General features: G+C 36.0%; 1 protein-coding gene across 6 annotated transcripts in view; it reads right to left on the bottom strand.

The window, feature by feature from the left end:
* Positions 1–126: 126 nt before the first annotated feature.
* Positions 127–23,008, bottom strand: part of klhl17 (kelch-like family member 17) — a 69,202-nt gene continuing 46,320 nt past the window's right edge. For all 6 annotated transcript variants that reach the window (XM_039755556.1, XM_039755555.1, XM_039755558.1 and 3 more), the window contains 8 exons: positions 13,496–13,612; positions 10,244–10,457; positions 9,949–10,093; positions 6,872–7,039; positions 6,440–6,528; positions 5,121–5,194; positions 3,725–3,906; positions 127–2,616 (listed from right to left, as the gene is read on the bottom strand). In XM_039755556.1, coding sequence (XP_039611490.1) covers positions 2,388–2,616; positions 3,725–3,906; positions 5,121–5,194; positions 6,440–6,528; positions 6,872–7,039; positions 9,949–10,093; positions 10,244–10,457; positions 13,496–13,612 — 1,218 coding nt within the window. In that variant the 3' untranslated portion in view covers positions 127–2,387. The remainder of the gene's footprint in view (positions 2,617–3,724; positions 3,907–5,120; positions 5,195–6,439; positions 6,529–6,871; positions 7,040–9,948; positions 10,094–10,243; positions 10,458–13,495; positions 13,613–23,008) is intronic.

The following is a 23,008-nucleotide window of genomic DNA, read 5'->3' as shown; positions in this document are numbered from 1 at the left end:
GGCCCTTTTGGCGTTCCACCCACAGAACACAAGGAGCATGGCCAAACAGCATAAATACACAATAAATAAATAATAAACAAAAAATAGACATAAATCAAACCACATAAATATAAAATACCTGAAAAAGAATAATTCAAAAACAAAGGAAATAACCAACAAGACAAAAAGCAAACATAAATCAGGGAACAAATCCTGGATGAAACATAAGCCTGCTTTTTGTGCTGAGCTATCTTAATGTGGCCCATCTCATTCACTTCATGAACTACTTCTATGGACATTCAGTGCAGTTTATAATACATCTTTAATGCCACTTGCTTATTTTTAAATGTTTGTTAAAGTAGAAGATGACTGACTGAAAGCCTACCCAAAATTCATATCAGTATATAGACACAGGTCTTTCATTAAAAGAGTAGGAATGCAGTCATCCCATAAGGCTCACAGTGATAACTTGTTTATGTTCTTACAAAATGGCAATCGAGATGAAGGAGATCTCATCAGTGCCCAGTTGACACTGTCCACACCCTCTTTTACAGTGCTCTAGACATGAAAATAAGCTACAGTAATAAATCATTGATTTATCACTTTACTAAAAAGTGCTTGATTAAATAAAATAAATGCTGCATATGCTTAATTGCTTAAAATAGGGTACAGGCCTTGGGAGAGTTAGCTGGGAAGGTCATGGAATCTAGTCTCTGTTTTGAGTTACTTGAACTCCTATTACTTTGGTCTTCTACATTTAAAACTATCTGAAGAGGAGGATGCGATATAAGGCAAAATAAGATATAGAGGGGAATGAGGAGTTACACATCCTGGGCCTGCCAGGCATCAATAAACATCCATTCAATCAAAATATCAGTGAAAGCATATACCGCCTGAAATCACTAGTGTCCAAACCGGTCACACGTGTGCAGCTACATATTGGTTTTTATAGAAATAAATTAGTGATTAAGAAGGACTTCTAGATCTTCGGACCAAGCAGTCACTTTAGTGGTGCACCAATCATAAAATAACATAACACAATAATATACCATGTGCAAATTAAAGTCGTATTAGCTTCAAAGGCTGGCTTGTTTGGTACCCACCCATATTAGCCATAATCGCTAATAAAATGCAGTAGACGATAAATGGAAAAGATTGAAAATCTGTTTTCTCTTTCTTTAACTAGTGGCGTGCATCACACAATACAGTACTTAGATTAAAAAACAAATTCACAAACAAAAAAACATGAAAACGTGAACTGTGTATCAACCCAAAATAAGCTGCTCTTATTTTCCTGAATTAGAGTAAAATGAATGATTTCATTAAATACTGCTGTACCCACACTGCACACTGGTGCTTTTTTCTTTTGTTTGGGTTCATCATTTTATTTGACTTTTTATTAGAAGTCTTAATGTAGACAGAAACTCATCAGGAGCTGCCTAAATGTAATAAAGTCAAATTTCTGGAAATAAAATTTGGTTTGCTTTGCATATCGGTATGCTGAAATGGCAAATTCCACCACAGGAGTAGCGCAGATGGCAGGAGTGAGCATTTAGAAATAGGCAGTATAATGGTCATCGCTCCTGACCTTACACTAACGATGAGCCTTCTGATGTTTTGCCTTCAATAAATTCCTGCAATGACTAAACATTTATTATTTATTTAGTGCTTGGCAGGATATTGGCTATGTTAAAAAAGGCCTATTTAATATTTCCTTCAATGATTGAGCTTATTTAGTGGCACCATCTGTTATTCTTGAATTTAGGAAACACTATCACATTTACAATCATTCACGTATTTAACTTTACAAATATATAAACAGTTTCATTTCTGAATGGAATATCAAAGGGTACAATATCAAATAAATGGGTTTTTGTAGTAGATATACCTTTGTAATAAATGATTAAGTAATCAAGGGGAATTACAATCTTTTTTCATTTTTACTGCTTTTAACTTGTATTTGTGTGTGTGGATTTTTTTCACCATTATTTCAACTTCAGGGTAAAAATTGCAGCACTAGTTTGTCAAGGTTACTGGAGGTTCTTCCAGAATGGGAGGTAGCCCCACCTGCTGGAGAAAAGAAGTACTGCAAAAGTAAATGTGTGCCTAAATGACCAAATGACAGCAAGCATGCAGTGCAGAACCAGTCCAAAGTGACATTCCCAAGCCAACCATTCTTTAACTTAGGCTAAAACTAAGTAAATCTGAACTAGTGTACACATAACTATGATACACATTATGACAAACAGTCTAATGTCTGTGTGAATCTGGGCACCTCTTGCAGTTGTCTCCAGGATTTTGCTTTCCAGAAGCTGGCTTAAATTGTGAGCACATGTTTATACAGAGCAATTCCTTCTTTTTGCCAAACACTGGAATCCAGCAGAGGTAAGGTGAAATATCATTCTTTGTCAAAGGCTGGTTGAAGACACAGAAAGGGTTGGAGATGAGGGAGGAGGAAAGTTTAAAAGTTCAAGAATGGCTACTCCAACGCTGCTCCTCCGGGTAAACATGCAAGAAGCAGCAACCCACTTGTTGGTGCGAGGGTTATATTTTTCAATGGAGTTGAGGCTGGAGCTTCCGTCATTGCCTCCCACGGCATAAAGCCACCCATCCATTGCCACAAGATCGTGTGTACTTCTGCAAAGGAAAGATTAAGATTGTAAATATAAATTGAAATATTAAAAGATTTCTGGATTTAATAGTTAACATATTTTTTGCACAATGCAGACAGGCTTTTGTTTGTTTCTGGGGAGTCAGAATTCCTGGGTTTAGTAACTGACAGGCTAAGTAGGTGTTAAGGAAAAGATCACCAGAGAGTGACAGACAGGAGCAAACAGTAAATGGGTGAGGCAATACCAAGATCTGAAAACAGGCTAGGGTCAAAAGGCCAGGAGAAGAAAGCCAAAAACACAACATCAAAATCATGGAGTCCAAAAACAGGTTGGAAATCATAACATTCTAACACTAACTTGGGTTTCTTTCCCCTAACTAACATTACAAAAGATTTTTGTTTTAAATTTACCGCTCAGATGTCAGGAGCTATGTGCGAGGTTCAGTGAGGAAGGGTTGCACAGCACATTTTACATGGGTCCGTCAGAGATTGCTGTGTGTGTTTTACAGTTTCCTTGTCATATTTCATGTTTTTTTTTCTCTTTTTTTTAACACTTTCATCATCATATAATAGCCTATATATTTACATGGTTTTTATTCACATCACCGTCTTGTCTATTTATTTCTTTGTAAGTCGCCTTGGGTAAAGGAATTGGCTAAATAAGGAATATTAATGAAGGAGCTTTTTTACACAAGGTGAGGTTATAATTATTTGGTTCATGGATGCAAGCAAACAAACAAACAAAAGAATTCCAGCTATACATCAGGTTAGGACAGTACAACTGAGTTGTTGTAGCGTGAGCTTATTCTTTTACAGGTAAGAGTGTACAAATGTCCCAGAGACTATTCTTTTAGTGTGCTGAAGCAGAGTTTACTGTTAAATCGATGGAGCTGGTGGGCAGTTTGTTGGTTACCAAGAGATGAGCTTCCAGGAATATCACCCATTTGTAAAACATGTATCAATGTGTAGACCTCTGATTTAGACCATTGGCATTGTAATGTGTGGAAAATTACAGCTGGATTTGTGCAACTTGAATGAAAGGAATTTAGATATCTTATTTGTATTAGCTTTTCTTAGTAACTATAGCAAAACAACAAACAAGAAAAGTCATAAAAAGTAATAATGTCATCAAACCTTCGTATGTTCATTGGAGCAACACTTTCCCAAGTATTTGTTTTTGGGTTATATCTCTCCACTGAGTTCAGACAGCTTGTCCCATCATTCCCTCCGGCCACATAAAGCATGCCTTCCAAAACGGCTACTCCTGCACTGCTTCTGCGGCTGAGCATGTTAGCAATCGGACTCCATGCATTTGCCTACAGAAGAAAAAGTTAACAAGTTTACTAAAGCCATGAAAATGATGTGGACAATGCTTCTGTATTATTATATTATTTTACTTCAGTCTTAACACTTTAAATTGAAGTAACACAGTTGCATGGTGGTTTTTGTTGTTGGCTCATACTATAGAGTCCTGCATTTGAAACTCTTCCATGCTCTGCCTATTCTCCCAATATCTGTATGTTTTTTCCCTAGATACTCCAGTTTTCCTCACACATCCCAAAGACTCACACCCACAAAACCAACACCATGTGAGCGACTGTGCATGTGAAAATGAAGGACTGGCCTATTGTCCAGGGTTGGTTCCAGTCTTGCCAAAACAGACCAAGATAGAGGATACAGGTTAGAAAATGAAACACTAAGCAGTAAGAAAGAACCAACCCTTGATGAGATGGTGGCATGTTATCATAAAGCATATACACTTGCTTCTTTTACAGTCTAGTTGTTTGTTTTTGTGTGCATCAGGCTTTAAAACTACCAGAAAATAAGGACTACTAGTAAATAAGATTTAATAATTAATTAGAAATAATTGTTTAATCTTATTAAAGTACAAATTTAATGAAGTGCAAGGTTTAAAGGAATACAGAAAATGCATTCATATAACACAGAGCTTTTGAAATGAAAACATGACTGGTGACCAGTAAATAACGAGGAAAGGCATTTCTTCAATTCATAATTTTAGTATTATGTGAATGCATTTCCTGTTTATGATTGCATCAATTTTTACAGAAGTATCTATTTGACAATATTTTGATAAAAGTGTTTTGCATGTTTTGAGGAATGACTTGATAATGGACATCTGAATTATGCAACACAAGTAACGTGACATTTTTTTTTTCATGGACCTTTTTCATATCGTTTGCTGTTGTACAGTATTGGTCCCCATTGGCTTGGATTATTTCATAAATGTATTTCATCTTTGTTCTCAATGAAAACATGAGATTAAAAATTTTTTTTTGTCCTCACTGCAAAACACGTGTGGTAAGTAACGTATAAAAATATATATAACTTTTTGAGCGGAGTATTCCTTTTATTAATGTTAAAAATGACAGAAAGCAAGTGTTGCTAGAGATATCTTCTGATGTCAGCGTTTGTGTTGGACAATAATAAAATATTTAAATTTAAAACACAGTGAAACTGAAAATTTTACCTTATTCATTAAAACTTGATTGTACGACTAAGTTTAATTTACCTGTGGATCATATTTCTCTACTGTTGCAAGGTGGGAAGAGCTATCATATCCTCCAACAGCATAGAGATTTCCATCTGCATAATATTAAAAAAAAAGTGTTAAAATAATCTGTAGGTTTCCCTTCCATTTACTTACAGAAAACACTAGCTAAGTTGACAAATTCTGGTACTCTTCCTCCATAACACTCCGCCCGCGTAGTAGTGAAACAGGACAAACTCCCCTTGGCCTGCTGCATCTCTCTTGGATTTGCGTAAATAAATCAGTACTGCAAGCGAACTATGATACTTAGCGTGATGAGAAAGGTTGCAAAATCAAGCGGAAAGTTCAAGCAAATTGTAGAAAAAAACTCAATCTAAATCCGGTCAGTAGTTGTCTTGTGGAAAGTAGACAGACAGACAGACGTTGGATTTTATATATATGTAGAGATGAAACCCCTCAGTATGTTTCTGATTTTTTCAAGCCTAGTTAGCAATCCAGGTTTAATGTTAGCATTTTAATATTTGGTTTAATTTTCCAAAGCCAGGTTAGTGGCCTAATTTAATTAATGGATTTTAAAAATGTCACTTAAATATACATATTGGTCTTGAGGCATGCACATTTGTTATTGCTACATTTCAGAATTTTAATACTTCTCCATATTGTACATTTCACAGAGTGACATCTTCTCATATATTAAAACGCCTAACGGAAGCACATGACTTGCCAACAACAGCATCTGCTTTATGTAACTTGCATTGGAAGCACGCTGGGCAGCTGGAAGGATAAAGAATTTAGTTGATGTACTAAAGAATGATAAAACAGGATTCACTTCTTTCCTGATAAAAGTAAGTCAACCTTTCTCATCTGAATAAGAACAATATGTACAAAATACTTTCGCTTTTCAGTTAATAAAACTTGTGGTTAAACATATACCTTGTTTACATCAGCAAGGGAACAGGGTAAAATTCAAAAGCTGGCCTCACTGGGGTGATGAATTCTTATATTACATCCATTAAAAATTGTACATCTCTTATTCTATTTAAAGAAAAGTAGCAAATCAGCCAAAAGAATAGCTTTTGAAGTGTCCTGATTTTTTTTGTTTGTTTTACATTTACTGATATTTTATCCCATTCACATGAATAATGTGGTGCAATGACATTTCTTTTATTTGTATTTACAAGCTTGGCTTGCCTGCTGTTTGTCACTTTTAGTCAATAGGTCTTAGTTAAACTTAGTTTACACATTTACACATTATTTATAAAAACACAGGTAAATACAAAATTACAAAATGGCCTTTTTTACTCAATTTGCTAATTCACAGGTCTATTTATAATACTTGCCTAAAGTGGCTACCCGAACATATCTCCTTCTTGTGCTCATGGCTGCTATAGATGTCCAGGTACCTGTTAGAGGATCAAATCTTTCTGCACTGCAAAGACAGAGGGACACAATGCAAGCTGAATTATGAATATAGGCAGCCTAAGAAGCTATTAAAACATCTTTTATGCCCGTTCTCACTGCCATCTACTAATGTTTGGGGGAATCTGTACAAGAGGGTGTGTAACACTCCATAACGTCATTTGACCACCTGTCTTGTTCTGAGGAAAACCTGGACTGAATTTCAGCGGGGACAGCGAGGGCAGTAAGCCTGTATTCACACAGTCTCTCAGTAGTTAGAGAATTAAATGAATCACATCCCACTTGCAGAATTCCGTGGGGTTTCATGAGTATGATGCTTACAAAATAAGCAATGAAAATGGAGGGATGGATACCTGTTTAGGCAGGAGGCTCCATCATAGCCTCCAGCTGCATAGAGGAGGCCATGTAACACTGCCACACCCAAACAGCTGCGTCGAGTTCCCATGGAAACCTCTGGCTGCCACGAATTGGTGACAGGATCATAGGACTCCACAGTAGCCAAATCAGAAGTGCCATCATACCTGAAAATAATTTAAAAAAATAATGACATAACAGCTCTGTTTTCAATTGAATAATGAAACCCCCATGCTACTAATAAAGGGAAAGATGAATAGGGTGAAGAAATATATTTTCTGACACAGCTGCTTTAAACATCTAACTTTAAATAATCTGAACCTGCTGTATTCATTATGGGAGCTTACTTCGGTAGCATCAGGAGAAAGGATTACAGGGACAGGTTGCCAACCCATTGCAAGACCCAACTTTATTCATTTTAAACTTGTAGATCCAAACAAATATGTGAGAATACCTCATATTTTTATGTATTATCTCTCTTATTTGTTTGATTGAGCCTGTTTGTATCTCTCTATTATAAAAAAAAAATCCTGGGAGGGAGACTAGGGAGACAAGACGTGATGTTCTCGGAAGACAATTTGACGTCCCACGAGAGACACTTTAACATCACGCGAGACAAGGCAGTGAGACCACATTTAAAACAAGTTCACGGACATCTTATCAAGCAGTTGTTGGAATGCTTTTGGCAGACAGATATCATGTGCTCCCAGCTCTTAAAAGAACGACAAGCGACAAGCAGAGCATGCAGCTTGCCAGCAGGAAGCCAGCAGATGATCCGAATGCTTCTCCTTGGCATGCGTTCAGCCACATCCCCCTCACCCCCCTCCTTTCACAACGCGAGCGGCAGAGACACGAAGTGGCAAAAGGACAGCTGCTGTACAGGCTTTGAAATGATCGACGCAAAGCACGACAAACAGATCACGCAGAAAGACAGCAGATGATCTGACAGCATATCCTCAGCGTGCGCTCATCCTCCCCGAACCAACAACAACACGAGCAGCATTATACGTCCTGCAAGAAGGATTTAACCACGCCCGGGGCTGAAAATAAAGGACAAGTATTGTTTTTACAAAAGTTTTAAGTTAAAAGTGAAAATAATGCATATTTAACAACGGGATGTGATTGTTCCCGGTTTTACAAACACTCAGTGGCTGGAGAACTTTCGAGTGTCTGAAGAAACATTCATCCACTTATGCAACAAACTGCGTCCAGCGATGGAGAGACGGGACACAAACTTCCGCGTGTGTGTACCTTTAAAGAAAAGAATAACCAGTGACGCAGTAATGACGATTTTCTCCGGCCAATCAGTGACCAGCAGAGTTTACACGTCACGTTTTGGTAACGGTTCGGCGCGCTTGGAACCTCGACTGAGGTGGTGCTAAAAAAAGGTCCAGGTACCAGGTACTGTTCCCAGTGGAAAACCCCCCAAAAGTGAGCTGAACTGAACCGTGTCGTGCTGTACTATGCAGTGGAAAAGCGCCAATAATATGTTTTCACTTTTTTTTGTGGTGGCACCAAAAAAGTACTGTTTTGCTACTCACCTTAGTGAGTTCTCGTACAACTTTATATAGCTTAGTGCCTCACCAAGTCACCAAATCTAGCACTGCAAAATGTTGACTTGCAACTCATTTAATGCTATAAAATAAAAATTCATAACATTTGCAGCATGTTTAATGGGTTTAGTCTGCTTTTTGTTTTCACAAAAAAAAATACTACAAAAATTATTTTTACAGTTTTTTGTGTTGAACAAGAAGAAAAATCAACAGTAACCTCATGTTTCTTTCAAAACACTCATTTGAAGTTCACATGAAAACAATGAAATTGGACAGTTAGATGTCACAAGTGATAGCTCCAAAAATTGCTGTAACATAGAGACACAGCATTAGGAGCAACTGACAATTACATAAGCCCAGAAAAAATGGTAAATGAAAATAAATTAATACAAATGCTTAATAGTTAGTTTGAAGCAATACAGTGTGATACAGTGGTTGATTACTGGACTAAAGAAATGAGGACTATACAATGATATATTGTTTTAGAATGACTGCAGCAACTTCACTTGTATCACTTCATTTCTCTGGAAGTGCTATTCCTGTCAAAAGACAATGTTGTATGGAGCACCTATCGCGGACACAGAGAGACATGCTACTGTGTGGTGAATATGAAACACTGCTGTGAAAATGGGGTTAAAATGTATATCTTTGAGAAATGCCATCACATCATCAAGGCTGAGAATTACACTACAGCAGAGAAGATCAGTGAGATTAGTAATGAAGCAATCTGTGACTATATAATAAAACTATATAATAAAATGCCATCCTTGGCAAACTACAAGACATATACTGCCATTATTTGAAAAAAATAAAGATAATAATATAAGTTACTTCATAATGTTTAGTGAAGTGGGCATTATTACCTATACAGTAGGCATGTTTTATACTTTGATTGTTCAACTCATTGTCTGCGTAATCAGTACATTTTTATGTATTGTTATAAATGTACTTTTAGGTTTTGATCTAGAAATAGAGAAATAGTTAGCCATGTTTTTAGTGTTTATTCCCTCCATTTTAGGTTAGCTAGACTAATTTAGAAATATAAGCTATTTTTGTATTGGCATAATTATTCAAAAATAGTGATTGTACTTGGTCCATTTTGCAAAGGAAAATACTAAAGTAGTTATCATTGATCCAGTTTCAAACATCAGCATATTCCTATATAATTCAGGCATATATACAGTATAATAATCTTTCAATTGTAGAATGGAAGAAAATCAGCTATATTGATAAGTTTAATAGGTTAACAATTCTTGTCACACATAATTATAAAGTTTTGTTCAGACCAGCATTACTTGTTGAAGGTAACATTTAAAAATTGAACTCTTCTTTGGGAGAAAAAAAACAAACCTTTGTCAGTTATGATGGCAAAAGAAATGTCCTTATATTCATCAGGTCATTAGTGACAAAGGTAGTATAAAACTTTTGTATATCAAAAATCAAAAAAGACTTAGAGAAGCAAAAAAATAAAAACTCCTTAATATCACCTTTAATCCACAAATGTGTTTCTTAACAAGTCTTACCCTCCAACAGCATACAGTTTGTTTCCGATGGCAGCTACACCAACCCGAGCTCGCCTTGTAGACATGGATGCCACCATATGCCATCTGTCTGTCCTGGTATCATATGCCTCACAGTCGCCATGAATTGCAAACAGGCTCCCACCACCTGTACAGCAGAATTAGTTTTAAACTGCATGCTTAAGCAGTTAATTGTAAATTCATGAAAGAAGAACAATATAAAAAAGGGCCCATATTACATATTTAAACCTGTAATTTTTTATCATTGTGTTAAAATATAAAAATGCACTGTCCTTACCTACTGCAAATAGCACAGGACTTGCTCCTTCGCACCTCCTGGGCCTGGTACGACTGTTACTCAACACTCCTCTCTGCTCAGGCATCAAATGGTATTTCAGCGCCTCAATTAGCAAGTCTTTGCATTCTGAATGGTGCCGCACAAGTAGCTCAGTGTCCACATTACTCATAAGGAAATCTCTGGTCAGCAAGGGCAACCTTACACACTTCATCAGCTGTGGTAACAAAAGGGCACACCTTGAGTTCAACCTTTTTAAAAAACTTGGTATTTGGTTGGCTTGTTTGTCAACCAGTCACGGCCTGTGATTAGTGGGCAAAGTAAAAAAAAAAATCACACAAACATCAAGCACAGAAAGTAATAGAAGAGAGGGAAAGATCAAATGCAGACTCAAAAGAAGTAAATAAATTTAACCCTGCTTGGCTAATTGTCTGCATTTTACTCATCAAGCAACAGTTAAAAATTAACTGAATAGTAACTTTCTCCAATTAGTGATCCCTTTTGCTTTTGGTATTGAGCAGCTCCAAAATAGATGATTTTTAAGTTCACTGTGGTTTGTTGATTTGTTTGAAAATGTGCAAGCAGTCTGTCATACTTCATTGTTATAATAGAAATTGTTAATAACTACTCTAAAATATTTTCAACAACAAATAAAAGCATGTAGGCAGTCTCTTCTGAAAATATATAGTTTGTTGGGATTACCTGCAAGACCCATCACAGTTTCTGGAGTTACCTTAAAAAGTTATATATGGTAGCTCTGCAAACAATGACCTAGTCAGCTACAGGGAAAGAGGCATCACAGTTTAAAAAAAAGTCAAAATTAGATTAAGGGATAAGGGGTTGATGTTAAAATCCTTATTTTTACATGTAAAGCTTTAAATGACCTGGACCCTATTTACCAATCTTAACTTTTTCATACATACAAACTAGATTATGCCTTAACATTTCAATATGCTGGTCTACTAAAAATTCCAAGGACTAATAACAGAGATGGGTTGAGGTTTTAGCTACATGGACAGACAACAATGGAATGATCTGCCTTCTTGTGTAAGAAATGCCCTTTTGATCTTATCTTTCAAATCTAGGCTGCATACTGTTTTATACTAGTATACTGTACCCCAATTAGAGCTGCCGATTAGCTGTTCTGATTGCATCTGTTTGTTAGCCACTGTATGAAAAAATACTGGAACTATTACACAGTTACTAACCCTTTTGCATACTGTTTCTCTTCTCCATACATTGCTGTGGCACTTGGTGTGCTCTACTGTTGCTTTACTTTCAAGCTGTTTTCTGTGTTTGCATAACGTCACTTGTAATATTTATAGTAATACTTTACCTGTATACATGTAACAGTACCATGAGCCTAGATTCATCGGAAAGCACTATAGAAAAACATAATTCAATTCAATTCAATTTGTCTCAGTTGTCCAATATTTCAAGTTAAGTTTCCAAGCTTGACTCATCAGATAACTGCAAAGACTTTTAAGCTGTCATACTGTGGAGATGGAGGTTCTTGGTCATTCACTCATGATTGAAATCCAAACCAGTGAGCTTCCCTGTACAGTGTTAGAAAGGTCAGCACGAAATGTAGGATTTGTGCACCTTATTTACACAGTAACACCATTTGTACAAGTTTTGGTATTTGTACTCAAAGCTGTCAGATCTATTATAAATGATCTCTACTCAGGTACCTGATTTTTTTATATAGCTTAATATTGTTTGGGCGTGCAACAAGAAGACGCACACTAAGGCATTTCTTCACACCTTGAATAATTCCAAGAAGGGAAAACATATCAAAAATACTGTATGTGTTTATTAATAACAAAGCAACACAGGGAGGGTGAGAGATATGGTGACAATTATTTTTTGTCACACTTTGGGCCTCCTTTTTTCCTGGGATCCTCCAGTTCTTTTTAATCACTAGTCCTTTAATGCTGTATATTTTATTATTCAGGTGTTCTTTTTATTTTATGAGTGTTTTGTATCATTAAATATCTGAGATATCATGCCCATCTCTAAAGACAAAATGTTACTCATTGCTGAAACCCTTCATTGAACCACAATGATATCTATTTTAACATGTCACAGAGCAGCTGCTGCTAAAGACTCCCAAGTTGTTGAAAAAGCTTGGCAGTCATAAGTAATGGAAGCATAACCAGTGTCATATCTGGTGACTGTGGAGGCCACTGCTTTGAGCTGATGTAGCAACTTACTCCTGAAACTGTTCATGTACTATACAAAAAAAAAAAATCCAAATTGATATATTTTCAGAAATATGTATAAAATCAAATGGAATAATTTCAGCAATAATAAGTACATGGGATTTACAGTGTCATGTAACAGGTTAAACTCATTTTTCTGTTCTCTGTCAGTTTGTAGTTTGCAAAATGTTTGTTAGTACAAACCTGATAGTAACAAACAATGCTATCTAGTTTGCTTAAATTTGAATGAAACATGGAAAGATGTTTTGACTTTAAGATCCCCCCCATCACCCTGCTTCATTTCCATTGATATGAGTATTTAGGTGAATAAAGACATTGGTTAATTATATTGTCATCATTTCTCTTACAAGCTTACTTGAAGTTTACCCATCCATCCATTATCAAATTTACGTGACCAAGTTCATGAGCAAGGAGTCTAAAGCCTCTCTGGGGCAAACTGGACACAGCACTAGATGGGTGAGCTTAAGTTTATTTTTTGTTTGAATTAGTCTGGTTAGTCACCTGCAGTGATCCATTCAATAATTAATGTTTGCAGTTTGTTTCATACTATCACTGATACGATTACTATTGCTGCATAACAATAATCCTAACCGTAATCCTGTACTCCACTTGACATTGCATTTTCATTGCTTTAATATTCTTGATATTGGTGATCAATACTAAAGATACTAAAAGACTAATTGAATTCAATACCTGAGTGGTGCCATGTTCTGCAAAATTGTGCTCATTGTCATTTATACTGTAAGTGTTTAAGTATGCACACTGTAAACTGTAAGAAAGTTAAAATGTATTATTCTTTGGTTATAGGATTTGGATCATGTCTGACACAGTAGTAAATAATGAATAATTCCAAAAGAAAACAAGCCCTATGCATAACAAGCTTGGATAGGGTTTAAATCACACCCTCTGGTCACTTCACTAAAAGAACTGGATAGTTTACTGTAGAAGTGACAGTCCTAATAGCACTGAACTCTGTTATCTGTGTACCAACTGCTGTGTTTTACAAACCAAAAAATGACATTAGGACACTAACCCTGGGGACATGCTGCCTCCGGCTGTCAATGTCATGTTTCACCCAGCTCAGCACAGCACGGTACACTTCCTCCTCTGAGGGAACATTGAGGTTGTCACTAGAAATGAGATCAAGTACCTGGAAAACAAGAAAAAATCACTATCATGGACAGCCTGATTGACTGATATTTTATAAAGCATTAGGAAGAAACAGATGTTGTTGACAAGATGCTGAATTTAAACATTTTTGGGACCTAGTGATGTGTAAGCAAAAAGACACTAAGCTTCTTAATACAATAAAGTATAAATAAACATGCAGGTTAAAGGAGGACAAAGTGGAAAACTTCTTGTAACCTTTGTGAGTGTTTTAACAATCCAAGATAAGTCTGAAATGAGACAGCTTAAGGCTGTTACTGGAAAGTGGACGGAAGTGGGAAGAATCTTTGATTCATACAGAATAAGTAATAAAGAATAATTTTGGTATTTTATCAATGTTTGTAAGCATGTATACTTAACCAAATAGATATATTTTGAAACAGAGGATTTCAAAGAATCGCACATTCCCTTGGAGAATTAGAATCCTGGCAACAACAGAGAGTTAAGAACCTTGGTAGTGTCTCCTTATCTTTATCTCATTCTGTTACACACCACTCCCTGATTACAGAATCTGTTCCTTTGTGCATCAGCATAAAATAGAGCATAAATGTCCTTGCTATTGTCAACTATTTTTAAATGAGCTTGTTTCACCTGTTCTTACTGGCAAGTGTATGGTCAACAAAAAAAAATTAAGTGCAGTCCTTTCTTTGGCTTTATGCAGCAATATCTGTTTGCCACAGCGGAGTTTTCTAGTTAACTCTTAGTTGCTGTTTCAGAAACAACCTAATTCCAAAGGAGTCAGTGCTTCCTGTTGGTTGCAAAGGACCAGTCATAAAGTCTAAAAGTGAGAAACTCACTGTTTTCTAGTTTTAGTGTCCCTAAAGGTTACATATAAATACCCCATATAAAAAACTTTTTCAGTGCCAAGAAATACAGCTAATGAAAACTCCCACCACTACATCTCACTATACATACATAAAGGAATTACAGTAATTCTAGACGACATCTCCACAGACCTACCATACAACCTGAGGTTAATTTACTCGTTCAAATCGATATATAATTATATAATTATTAATAAATGTCCTCTTCTAAATTAGCAAAGCCAATCAGTATTATTCCACCCCATACCATCCTGCTTCTCTTACATTCTTCACTCTGAACAAGATTTGTGAGAAAGGTTCTAAAATAAAGTAGTTCATGAGTTTTCCAGAATATGGATTTTCAGTTCTATCTATCTTTCAAAGGTGCTTTAAGATTGTTGATGTTTTATTTTACACCACTCTTAAACTATCATTGAATCACGGTAAACCAAACCCAAAGCAAGCCTCCACCCCTAGTATCAAATTAAATAAATAATGAAGGCTACACTTGTAGCATGTTGACTTCGTTTAGTCTTGGACATAACCTTTAATTGACAAGGGTAAGAGGATGGACAGTCACTTTGTGACAAAGCCTATGTGATGTCAGTTGTAATGGCTGAAAAAAGATCATTGAACAATGAATGTTGTCATCATTTATCAGGAAAAGGTCAAAGTCTTCTAAAACCTTTTCTAGGGAAAAAAGCAAATAAAGCAGAAGACAGAGGTATGTCAAATTATAACGTCATCATAAATATTTGGATTTGCAATGGTAATCGTAAATGAGGACAGGACCAGTAGATAACATTACCTAGTGTTTTAGACCTGATTACATATAATACAACTGAATGTATTCTTAAAATGTTATCAAACTGTAGCAAAAGGCTAATCTATAAGTTAGTAGATTTGTTTTTTTCCAGTTTTATTACAATTGATTCAGAAGGTGGTATTCTACGTTTTTACTAGATGTCTAAATGTTTACAGGGTCTTTATGGTCACGTGTACGTGATAATCAATACACAACAGGTCTCTCCTATCTGGCACTATAATTAGTGAATATAACAACTTTACCTCATAACTATTATCTTTCATATTTGCAAAAATCTCAGAACTCATCTCTTTTTCTTTTACTTTCCATGCATATATCATAGGTACTATATATCTTTGGGCAAATATAAATGAAAGACCTGTGTGTGTATGTGTATGGAGCAATCCACTCTGCTCACGCTCAACCACAGCGACAGGAGTTGGTGTGAATTCTATGGAAGATGTAGAAACTTATACAAGTGTGACTTGCACTTGGTGAGATCGTGTATGCATGCACTTTTACATTTTTTCGGCACTTACATGCACCTCACTTCTCATTCAACCCAAGCAGACAAACTCAGCTTTGTGGTTTGTCAGCGTTTAAGAGGGGGTTTCAGAGGAGCGTCTGCATCTCCTTGGGGTGCGTTCAGCCCCCCTCTTCGCAAAACTAGTGGCAGAGATGTGAAGAGGCTGGTGCGTAGCGCTGGCCCGGGTTGGCAAGTGAAGCGAGCAGGGGGCAAAGCCCCCTAGTGTAATCGTAAATTAAACTCTGGACTCTTGTCAAGTCAAAGTGCTTTCTAAGACTACATAGGATTTAAATGATAAAAACCAAGATGCTAAGACAATAAAAAAATAAAAATAAAAGCATTTATGTCTTCTTCTCCTGGCCTACTACATGCGCAGACAAAGGTGTTTAACAATGTAGTTATTTGTTACCTGCCAAGCAGTCATACTTCAGTGTTTTTAATTTCTCCTCATAAAGGTTATAGCACTAAGGCTTTTGGCCCTCATAGCAACTCTCCTACCCTCTAAAGATGGCTCAACATACTTTACAATATGCATAGGTCATTTTCACCATTCACCATTTTCATTTTGTTGAGCCATATTAAAAATTCTAAGATGCTACCTGGCAAAATGGTCAGTTCTTTGGAAATAACTGCATCTCAACCTGGTCTTCTTTTCTCCTTGCGAGAAATCTGATCCAATTAAATACCACCTATATTTAGAAATGAGTTTCTCATCCGAGAGCCATCTTAAATCAGTCTCTCTTATGTTTAATAAACATTATAGCAAGGACACTGCTTGTAAAGGACAGGTCCTAAGAGAAGAAACAGGCAGTATCATTTGGCAGTGGTTGCTAGGATACCAGTTTCTCCAGCAGCAATGGGGCTGGCCAATTACAGTGGTACAGCTATGAAATAAAAAAATGAAAATACAGCCAAGGAAAAAATATATATAGTTATTTAGCAAATTAGATAAAATACAATGAGGTAAATGTGAGAGACACAAAAAATTGATTTTATATTGTTGGGTATTTTGCTTTATGAATAGCAATATTATATATTCAGTGTTTGTTGAAACCTACAAAGCTTGACAAGATGGCCCAACATCACCTCCCCTACTGAAATTAGAGCATGTCACTACAACTCAATAAGCAAAAGTGTTGATAGAAGGTACTCTTCATGCTAAACTGTGGTTAATTGGAAATTCCTAATTGGTATATTAACTGTACCTTACAATGGAATGGCATCTTGTGCAGGGATGTTTCTTTACCTTATGATCATGATAGGCTCTTACCCCACACAACTCACATTTGGGTGAAGTGATTTGACAACATTTGGTTATGTTACATTAAGATAGATAATTCCTGCATTGGATTACATTGACATATTTTAATTTTTAATTGACCTGGTACAGGTCATGTTTGAAACATGCAGGGGTGACCAGAGCCTCACATCCCCATAGAAGTGGTTCTAACGTCTCTTCTAAAATTCTCTTTTATTCCCAGGCTAGCTGAATGGGTAATCAATCCCACCAATGTGTTTTGGTCCTGTGGGACATACCTTGTACATCCTCTGAGGTAGGCACCTAGGAGACATCCTCACTAGATGCCCAAATCATCTCAACAGCAGTTGTCATTTAACTCCAGTGTCCTCCTAGTAGAATGGAGAGTGAGCCACATAATCCTGGTATTTGTACCAGCAAACTCTTTCCTTTAGTTACTGTCCATAGCTCATAAAAGAGGTTGTTTTTTGCTTGTCTAAGTTCATCTTTGAGAATGCCATGTAATGTCATACTTTCCTTTTTATCCTGGCTTCAGTTTATCAATGATAACAAATTTCACTTGCTGCTGCTGCTATCACTACCACCATTACACATCCACTGCCAGCCTCATGGTTTCCACCATATCTTTGTACTCATATTAGCAGGCAAAAAATAAATTAAGCCAGCAGTTTGTTAAAAAGGAAAATCTGCTACTGGCTAAAAATTGATTTAAGGGAAAACTAAGGACAGATATAGGGAATGTATAGTATTAATCTGAAATTTACTAATATAGTACATAAATCTCTCATCAGAAATATAATGTGGCTGGAAACTTTTTGAAGAATAACACTTTATACAATGCAACATCTAAAGAATGTGAAGGGATGCTTTCACTATTTTTACTTCAGCTTTCTTTTATAATCCACCAAAAACACAAAGTATTAATTCATCCCTATTGTAAGCCCAATTAAATTTCCAGTTCAAAATCTATCATCTGGCAAACAGACTTGAACACCCATCCTTATTTTTATTACTCATTAACCTTATTTTATAACTCATTAACAAATGACTAAAAAGTAATCCAAACAGGGATCCAGATGTTATTTAAATAACAATGCAATTCTACACTGAACACCCCAAAGAGGCTGAGTTATAAATTACATCAATACTAAGAACACCGTGGAGTACTGTATTTTGTATTGTTTAGAAATTGAACAATAAAAAGTGGTAAAGAACAGAAGAGACCATTGAACGGAAACATGAAAAGTTGTGTTTTTTGTGTTTAGAGAGAAAGAAAAAATGACAAGGCATTGGCAAAGCAGGAAGAAACTGCTAGTCTTTCAACAACAAAGGGAAAACTCACTTTTTACTCCATGTGGTGTGTGACATGCTGACTTTGAAGAAGTCATTTTTATGGCTGAAGAAATTTCTTCATTACAAAATGACACAAATCATGTCAGAAATGTAAAAAATGGAAAAAAAAGGAAAGGGGTGTGAATATGCTTACAAATACATATTGAACCTTATATGGATCTGTTTCTACAGGCCATAAAGGCTGTACACTCAACTTGTACACTACATACAAAATGTCTTTTCTCATTAAAAAATGGTGCTGGATTTACAAGCGTGGCCCTAAACTTAATTTTTCTGTTGTTATTTAGTGCACTGGTTTAATGCAGGGTCATTTAATTACAATTCAGTTGGGCAAGACTTTCAAACTAAGAAATTTGGTTGCGCCAGTCATTTTCAATGGCTGGTAAGCAGCAGGTGATCATTTTTAAACCAACATTTTTATTTATTAATTAAGTTTATTTATTAATTGTATACCTTTTAAATCTGGTCACGTCTGACACCAGCACATCAACAAGTATACAAAAAAAATAAATAAAAAAGCTATACCTGAACATAATCTGAGGTAGTAGCAATACTTTTTTCCCACTTTTACAATAAAAAAAAAAATTAAACATTTTAGTCATATCTGAACTAGCTACATCTCAAAGTGCATAAAAAGAAAATAGTGCCTAGTATTAGCAATAATATTTGTTTCCCTTTGAAATAAAATTAAAATTTTGGTCACATATGACCCAGACACATCATGAAGTACTTTTGACAGAATAAAAAAGAACTATCAATGCTATCAAAGCTATCAGTGCACAAACTCATAACAAGTGACAACAGTGACTAACAAACATGAATACAACATCACTGTCCACTGGGGGAATATAGGTTTGTTTTAAATCACCACATGTGTGATTAGCAGTGCCTCTTTTTGTAAACAAAAAGGTGGCAGTACACATACGTTGCGTCTGGATCAAATCTGAGGTACTATGAAGATATATAGAGGCAGAGAATCCAAACGCCACATGTTTTGTTCATTTGGTGAGAAAACATAATGTTTAAAATTTGAAATTGACAAATAGTCAAGTTTTAAAAAATAATAGTAATAATTCTTTATATAGCGCTTTACTCACTACTCATACTGCTTTGCAAACTCAGTGCAGGGAGGACCCAGGACATGAACCCATGATCACTTTACTGCAAGGCAGTGGCACTGTCATTACGCTACCTGTGTAGGCGTATTGTACTGCATAATATTGTGCTTGATATCTTAAAATTACAAACTATAATTTCCAAAATCAAAGAACATTAATTAATTTGATTGAGTTTTAAAGAGAATTCCAAACTTTTTGTGTGCAAAGTCTTTATCAAATGCATTCTGTTTAATTTATTCTTTGTTGTGAGTGTCAATGACTAATCATCGTCCTTGTAATAGCCACAAATTCCCTGTATTGAAGCATGAGAGTGGAGGGTCAACCAAGAGTATAAAGAGAAGTGCAGAGACAGTACTTATTACTAATGAGGCTCTCATTGGAGTAACAATTAGATTCATCTGCGAAAAACCATATTTGCACTTACTTGAAACTGGAATATAACTAAGACTCAGTACACAATTGATTATAGAATCGTTTAATATGTAGTTGATGTAACAACCAAGTATTGCGACCGAGGTACTACCACAAAAAAAAAAAATCACTATATCATAGACTACTATAACCATTTCCAGACACACAATAATGTGCTGCATTGTGGGTGGAATTTTGCTAGGCTACGAGAAGTGTTACATTCATAGTCTGTACTGCTGTAGGAATTTATGTAAGAATTTCTGAAGGCTCACAAAATGTGTTTTTATCGCTTTTTCTGATGGGACCACGGGCTGGGCAAGTGGGCCACCCAGAAGTTGATTCTGGGCCACATGTGGCCTGTGGACTGCCATTTGAATAGGCTGGGTTTAAGGTTTTGTAAATAATATCATAATTTTATGCAATTGTCCCTAAGAATCACAATAATAATAAACAGTTGCAAACACAATGCAATATAGTATAAATAATATAAATAATTTATGATAGGTATCATGCACTGGATGACCTTGTATTTTATGCTATTAGGTTGGACATAAAATATGGGCTGAGTAGATTGGTTTGATTGATTGATAGATGGGACTTCTGTCTACTGCGAATGGCCACAAGATGCCAGGACCCTTAACTGACCAGCCGCCTTGCTACACCTATCTCCATTAGTGTATATGACGGCCATTCTTCGACACCAACTACAGTGTTCTACACACTCTTTAAGGACATTTCCTGCCTGAAAGGCAATGACCACAGGACAATTGCTTTACTAAATGTTTAAATAAAACAGGCAAATAATCATACTCAGACTATATTGGTCCTGATCATGTTTCAGAAACACAGAGGACTCCAACACAAAAAGGTAAGAGTTATGGTGATGGGAACCTTTTAAAAATTAGTTAATGATTAAAGTTGTGTTTCTCAGGAGTCAGTACTGGAGCTGCTCCTCTTTTTTGATATACATACATTATCTAGATAAGAATATAAAAACAAGCTGGATAAGTCTGCAGATGATACCAGACAAGGTGTTAGAGCAGATTAAGCTGTTGAATCAGCTAAATTGGTACAGATGGGCTTGGACAGCATTATAGGTTTGGGCACATTTTTTGGCAGATAACATTTAATTAAGTGAATGCAAAGTATTACACATATTAAGTAGAAATATTATATTTGAATATACAGTGGAGGGTTTGAAACTTGAGACTACACTTAATGGCAGGGGTTCCCCAACGAAAGAGGAAGGCAGCATTGAGATTTGCCAGAACTGAGCAAGGTAAATTTTCTGACTTTATCGTTTTGCAATTGGTATCTTGCAATATGCTGTCATTTGTAAGGTATTTATTAGTTAGTGTTCTATGTTTTGAAAAGAATCAAGCATTGTGCACACAATTGTCCTTTGTGAATGAGCCACAGACATGCACATTCTCGAGGGTTCCTTGCTACTGAACAAAGTGTAAAGACAAAGAACTTTTTTAAGAGAATGGAATTTTGGACTTTTCATTGATCTGTAGAGAAGGACAAGGTCTAGTATTGATTTCCTTGTAAGCCCTGATCAGGAAACATCACTGCTATCAAGGTTTGATAAGGGGGACCGAACTGGATGCAATACCTGCTGCTTACACTCAGCCTATCTCTTCTGTTGTTGCTCCTTGCAGTAGTGCAGCAAATTTAACTGTGCAACATATCTGTTTTTGTACTGCAGTGCAGGTTTTTACGGGGAACAAATTTTGTAGACTGTGTTTCATTGCTCAGTGGAGTACTAGCACCCATTGTAACACGGGAGTTTCCAATTCCTCACCCTCTTTGATTGTTGATCATGTGTCATTTCCTCATGGCACTTCGCGGGATACCCCAACCCCTGGATTGTCAATCAAATGTCTAAGTTTCATGGGGGACACATTTACAAGAGTATGAGATTTATAAAGGTAAATTGCTCAATTTATATTTAAATTTTATGCACTGAGTTAAAAGCTTATTTGTTCACCCGCATTCCTGTATGTGGTTGAATTTGTGGTTCATCATCTTCAAATGTGATATTACTTTTGTAGGGGGTGCAAACATATATCAAACATTTTCTAGGGATGCGGGGATAGAAAAGGTTGGGAACCACTGATTTATGAGAAGGACCTAGGAGTCATGCACTTATCACTGTCTACATCCAGACAGTTTACAAAAGCAATCAAGATAGTTGTGAAGGAAGTCAAGTCAATGGAGGTTATGCTTAAGTTATGCAACACTATAGTGAGGCCTCACCTTGAGAAGTGCGTGTTTTTTGGTCTCCATATTACAAAAAAACAAAAAAAAAAACAGCAGCATTAGAGAAAGACTACAGAAGAGCGACTATGCCGGTTCTGGTACTGAAAGGTATGTGCTATGAGGAGATATTGAAGGAGTGATTAACAGGTGACATTACTAAAGTTTTTAAAATTATAAGAGAAATAAATACAGTGGATTCAGTATGTTACTTTAAAATAAATTCAAGAACACTGGGACACAGCTGGAAACTTGTTAAGGGCAGATTTCACAAAAAAGTATTAGAAAGATTTTCTTTTATGCAAAAAACCGCAGACAAATGGAATAAATTGCCAAGTAGTGTAGTGGATAGCAGGACTTTGGGTACCTTCAGATCTTGACTTATTTATTTATTTATTTATTTTAGACAATATAAGTGACTAGGATGGACAAGCTTGCTGGACTCAATGGCCTGTTCACATCACAATTGTTTTAATGTACAGATGACATATTATACCATACATCCACACATCAGTTCATTTGACAATTTTTATTCTCTCATGATCAGGTCAGTGCCACTAAATTGCTATTTAAAGATCAGTGTTATGGATTTTTGAAAAGTGTAAGATGTGTGCATAACAGTTTATATTAAATTGGTTTATTATTTAACCAAGAAAACAGAAAACATTAAATTTGAGTAACATGTAACAGCAACCCCGTGAAAGCAATTTGCATTAATTAGATTCCAATAACAAAAGAATTGGTCTGCATTTTGTGTATCCAATAATTTTTTATTCAATAAAACGTCTGCAGATTAAAAATATCTAACTCCATCAGAAATCAAAATAACTAATCCAAAAATATAAA

Source organism: Polypterus senegalus, chromosome 6, assembly GCF_016835505.1.
Source record: "Polypterus senegalus isolate Bchr_013 chromosome 6, ASM1683550v1, whole genome shotgun sequence".
NCBI lineage: Eukaryota > Metazoa > Chordata > Cladistia > Polypteriformes > Polypteridae > Polypterus > Polypterus senegalus.
This window is presented reverse-complemented; position numbering and strand designations above follow the sequence as displayed.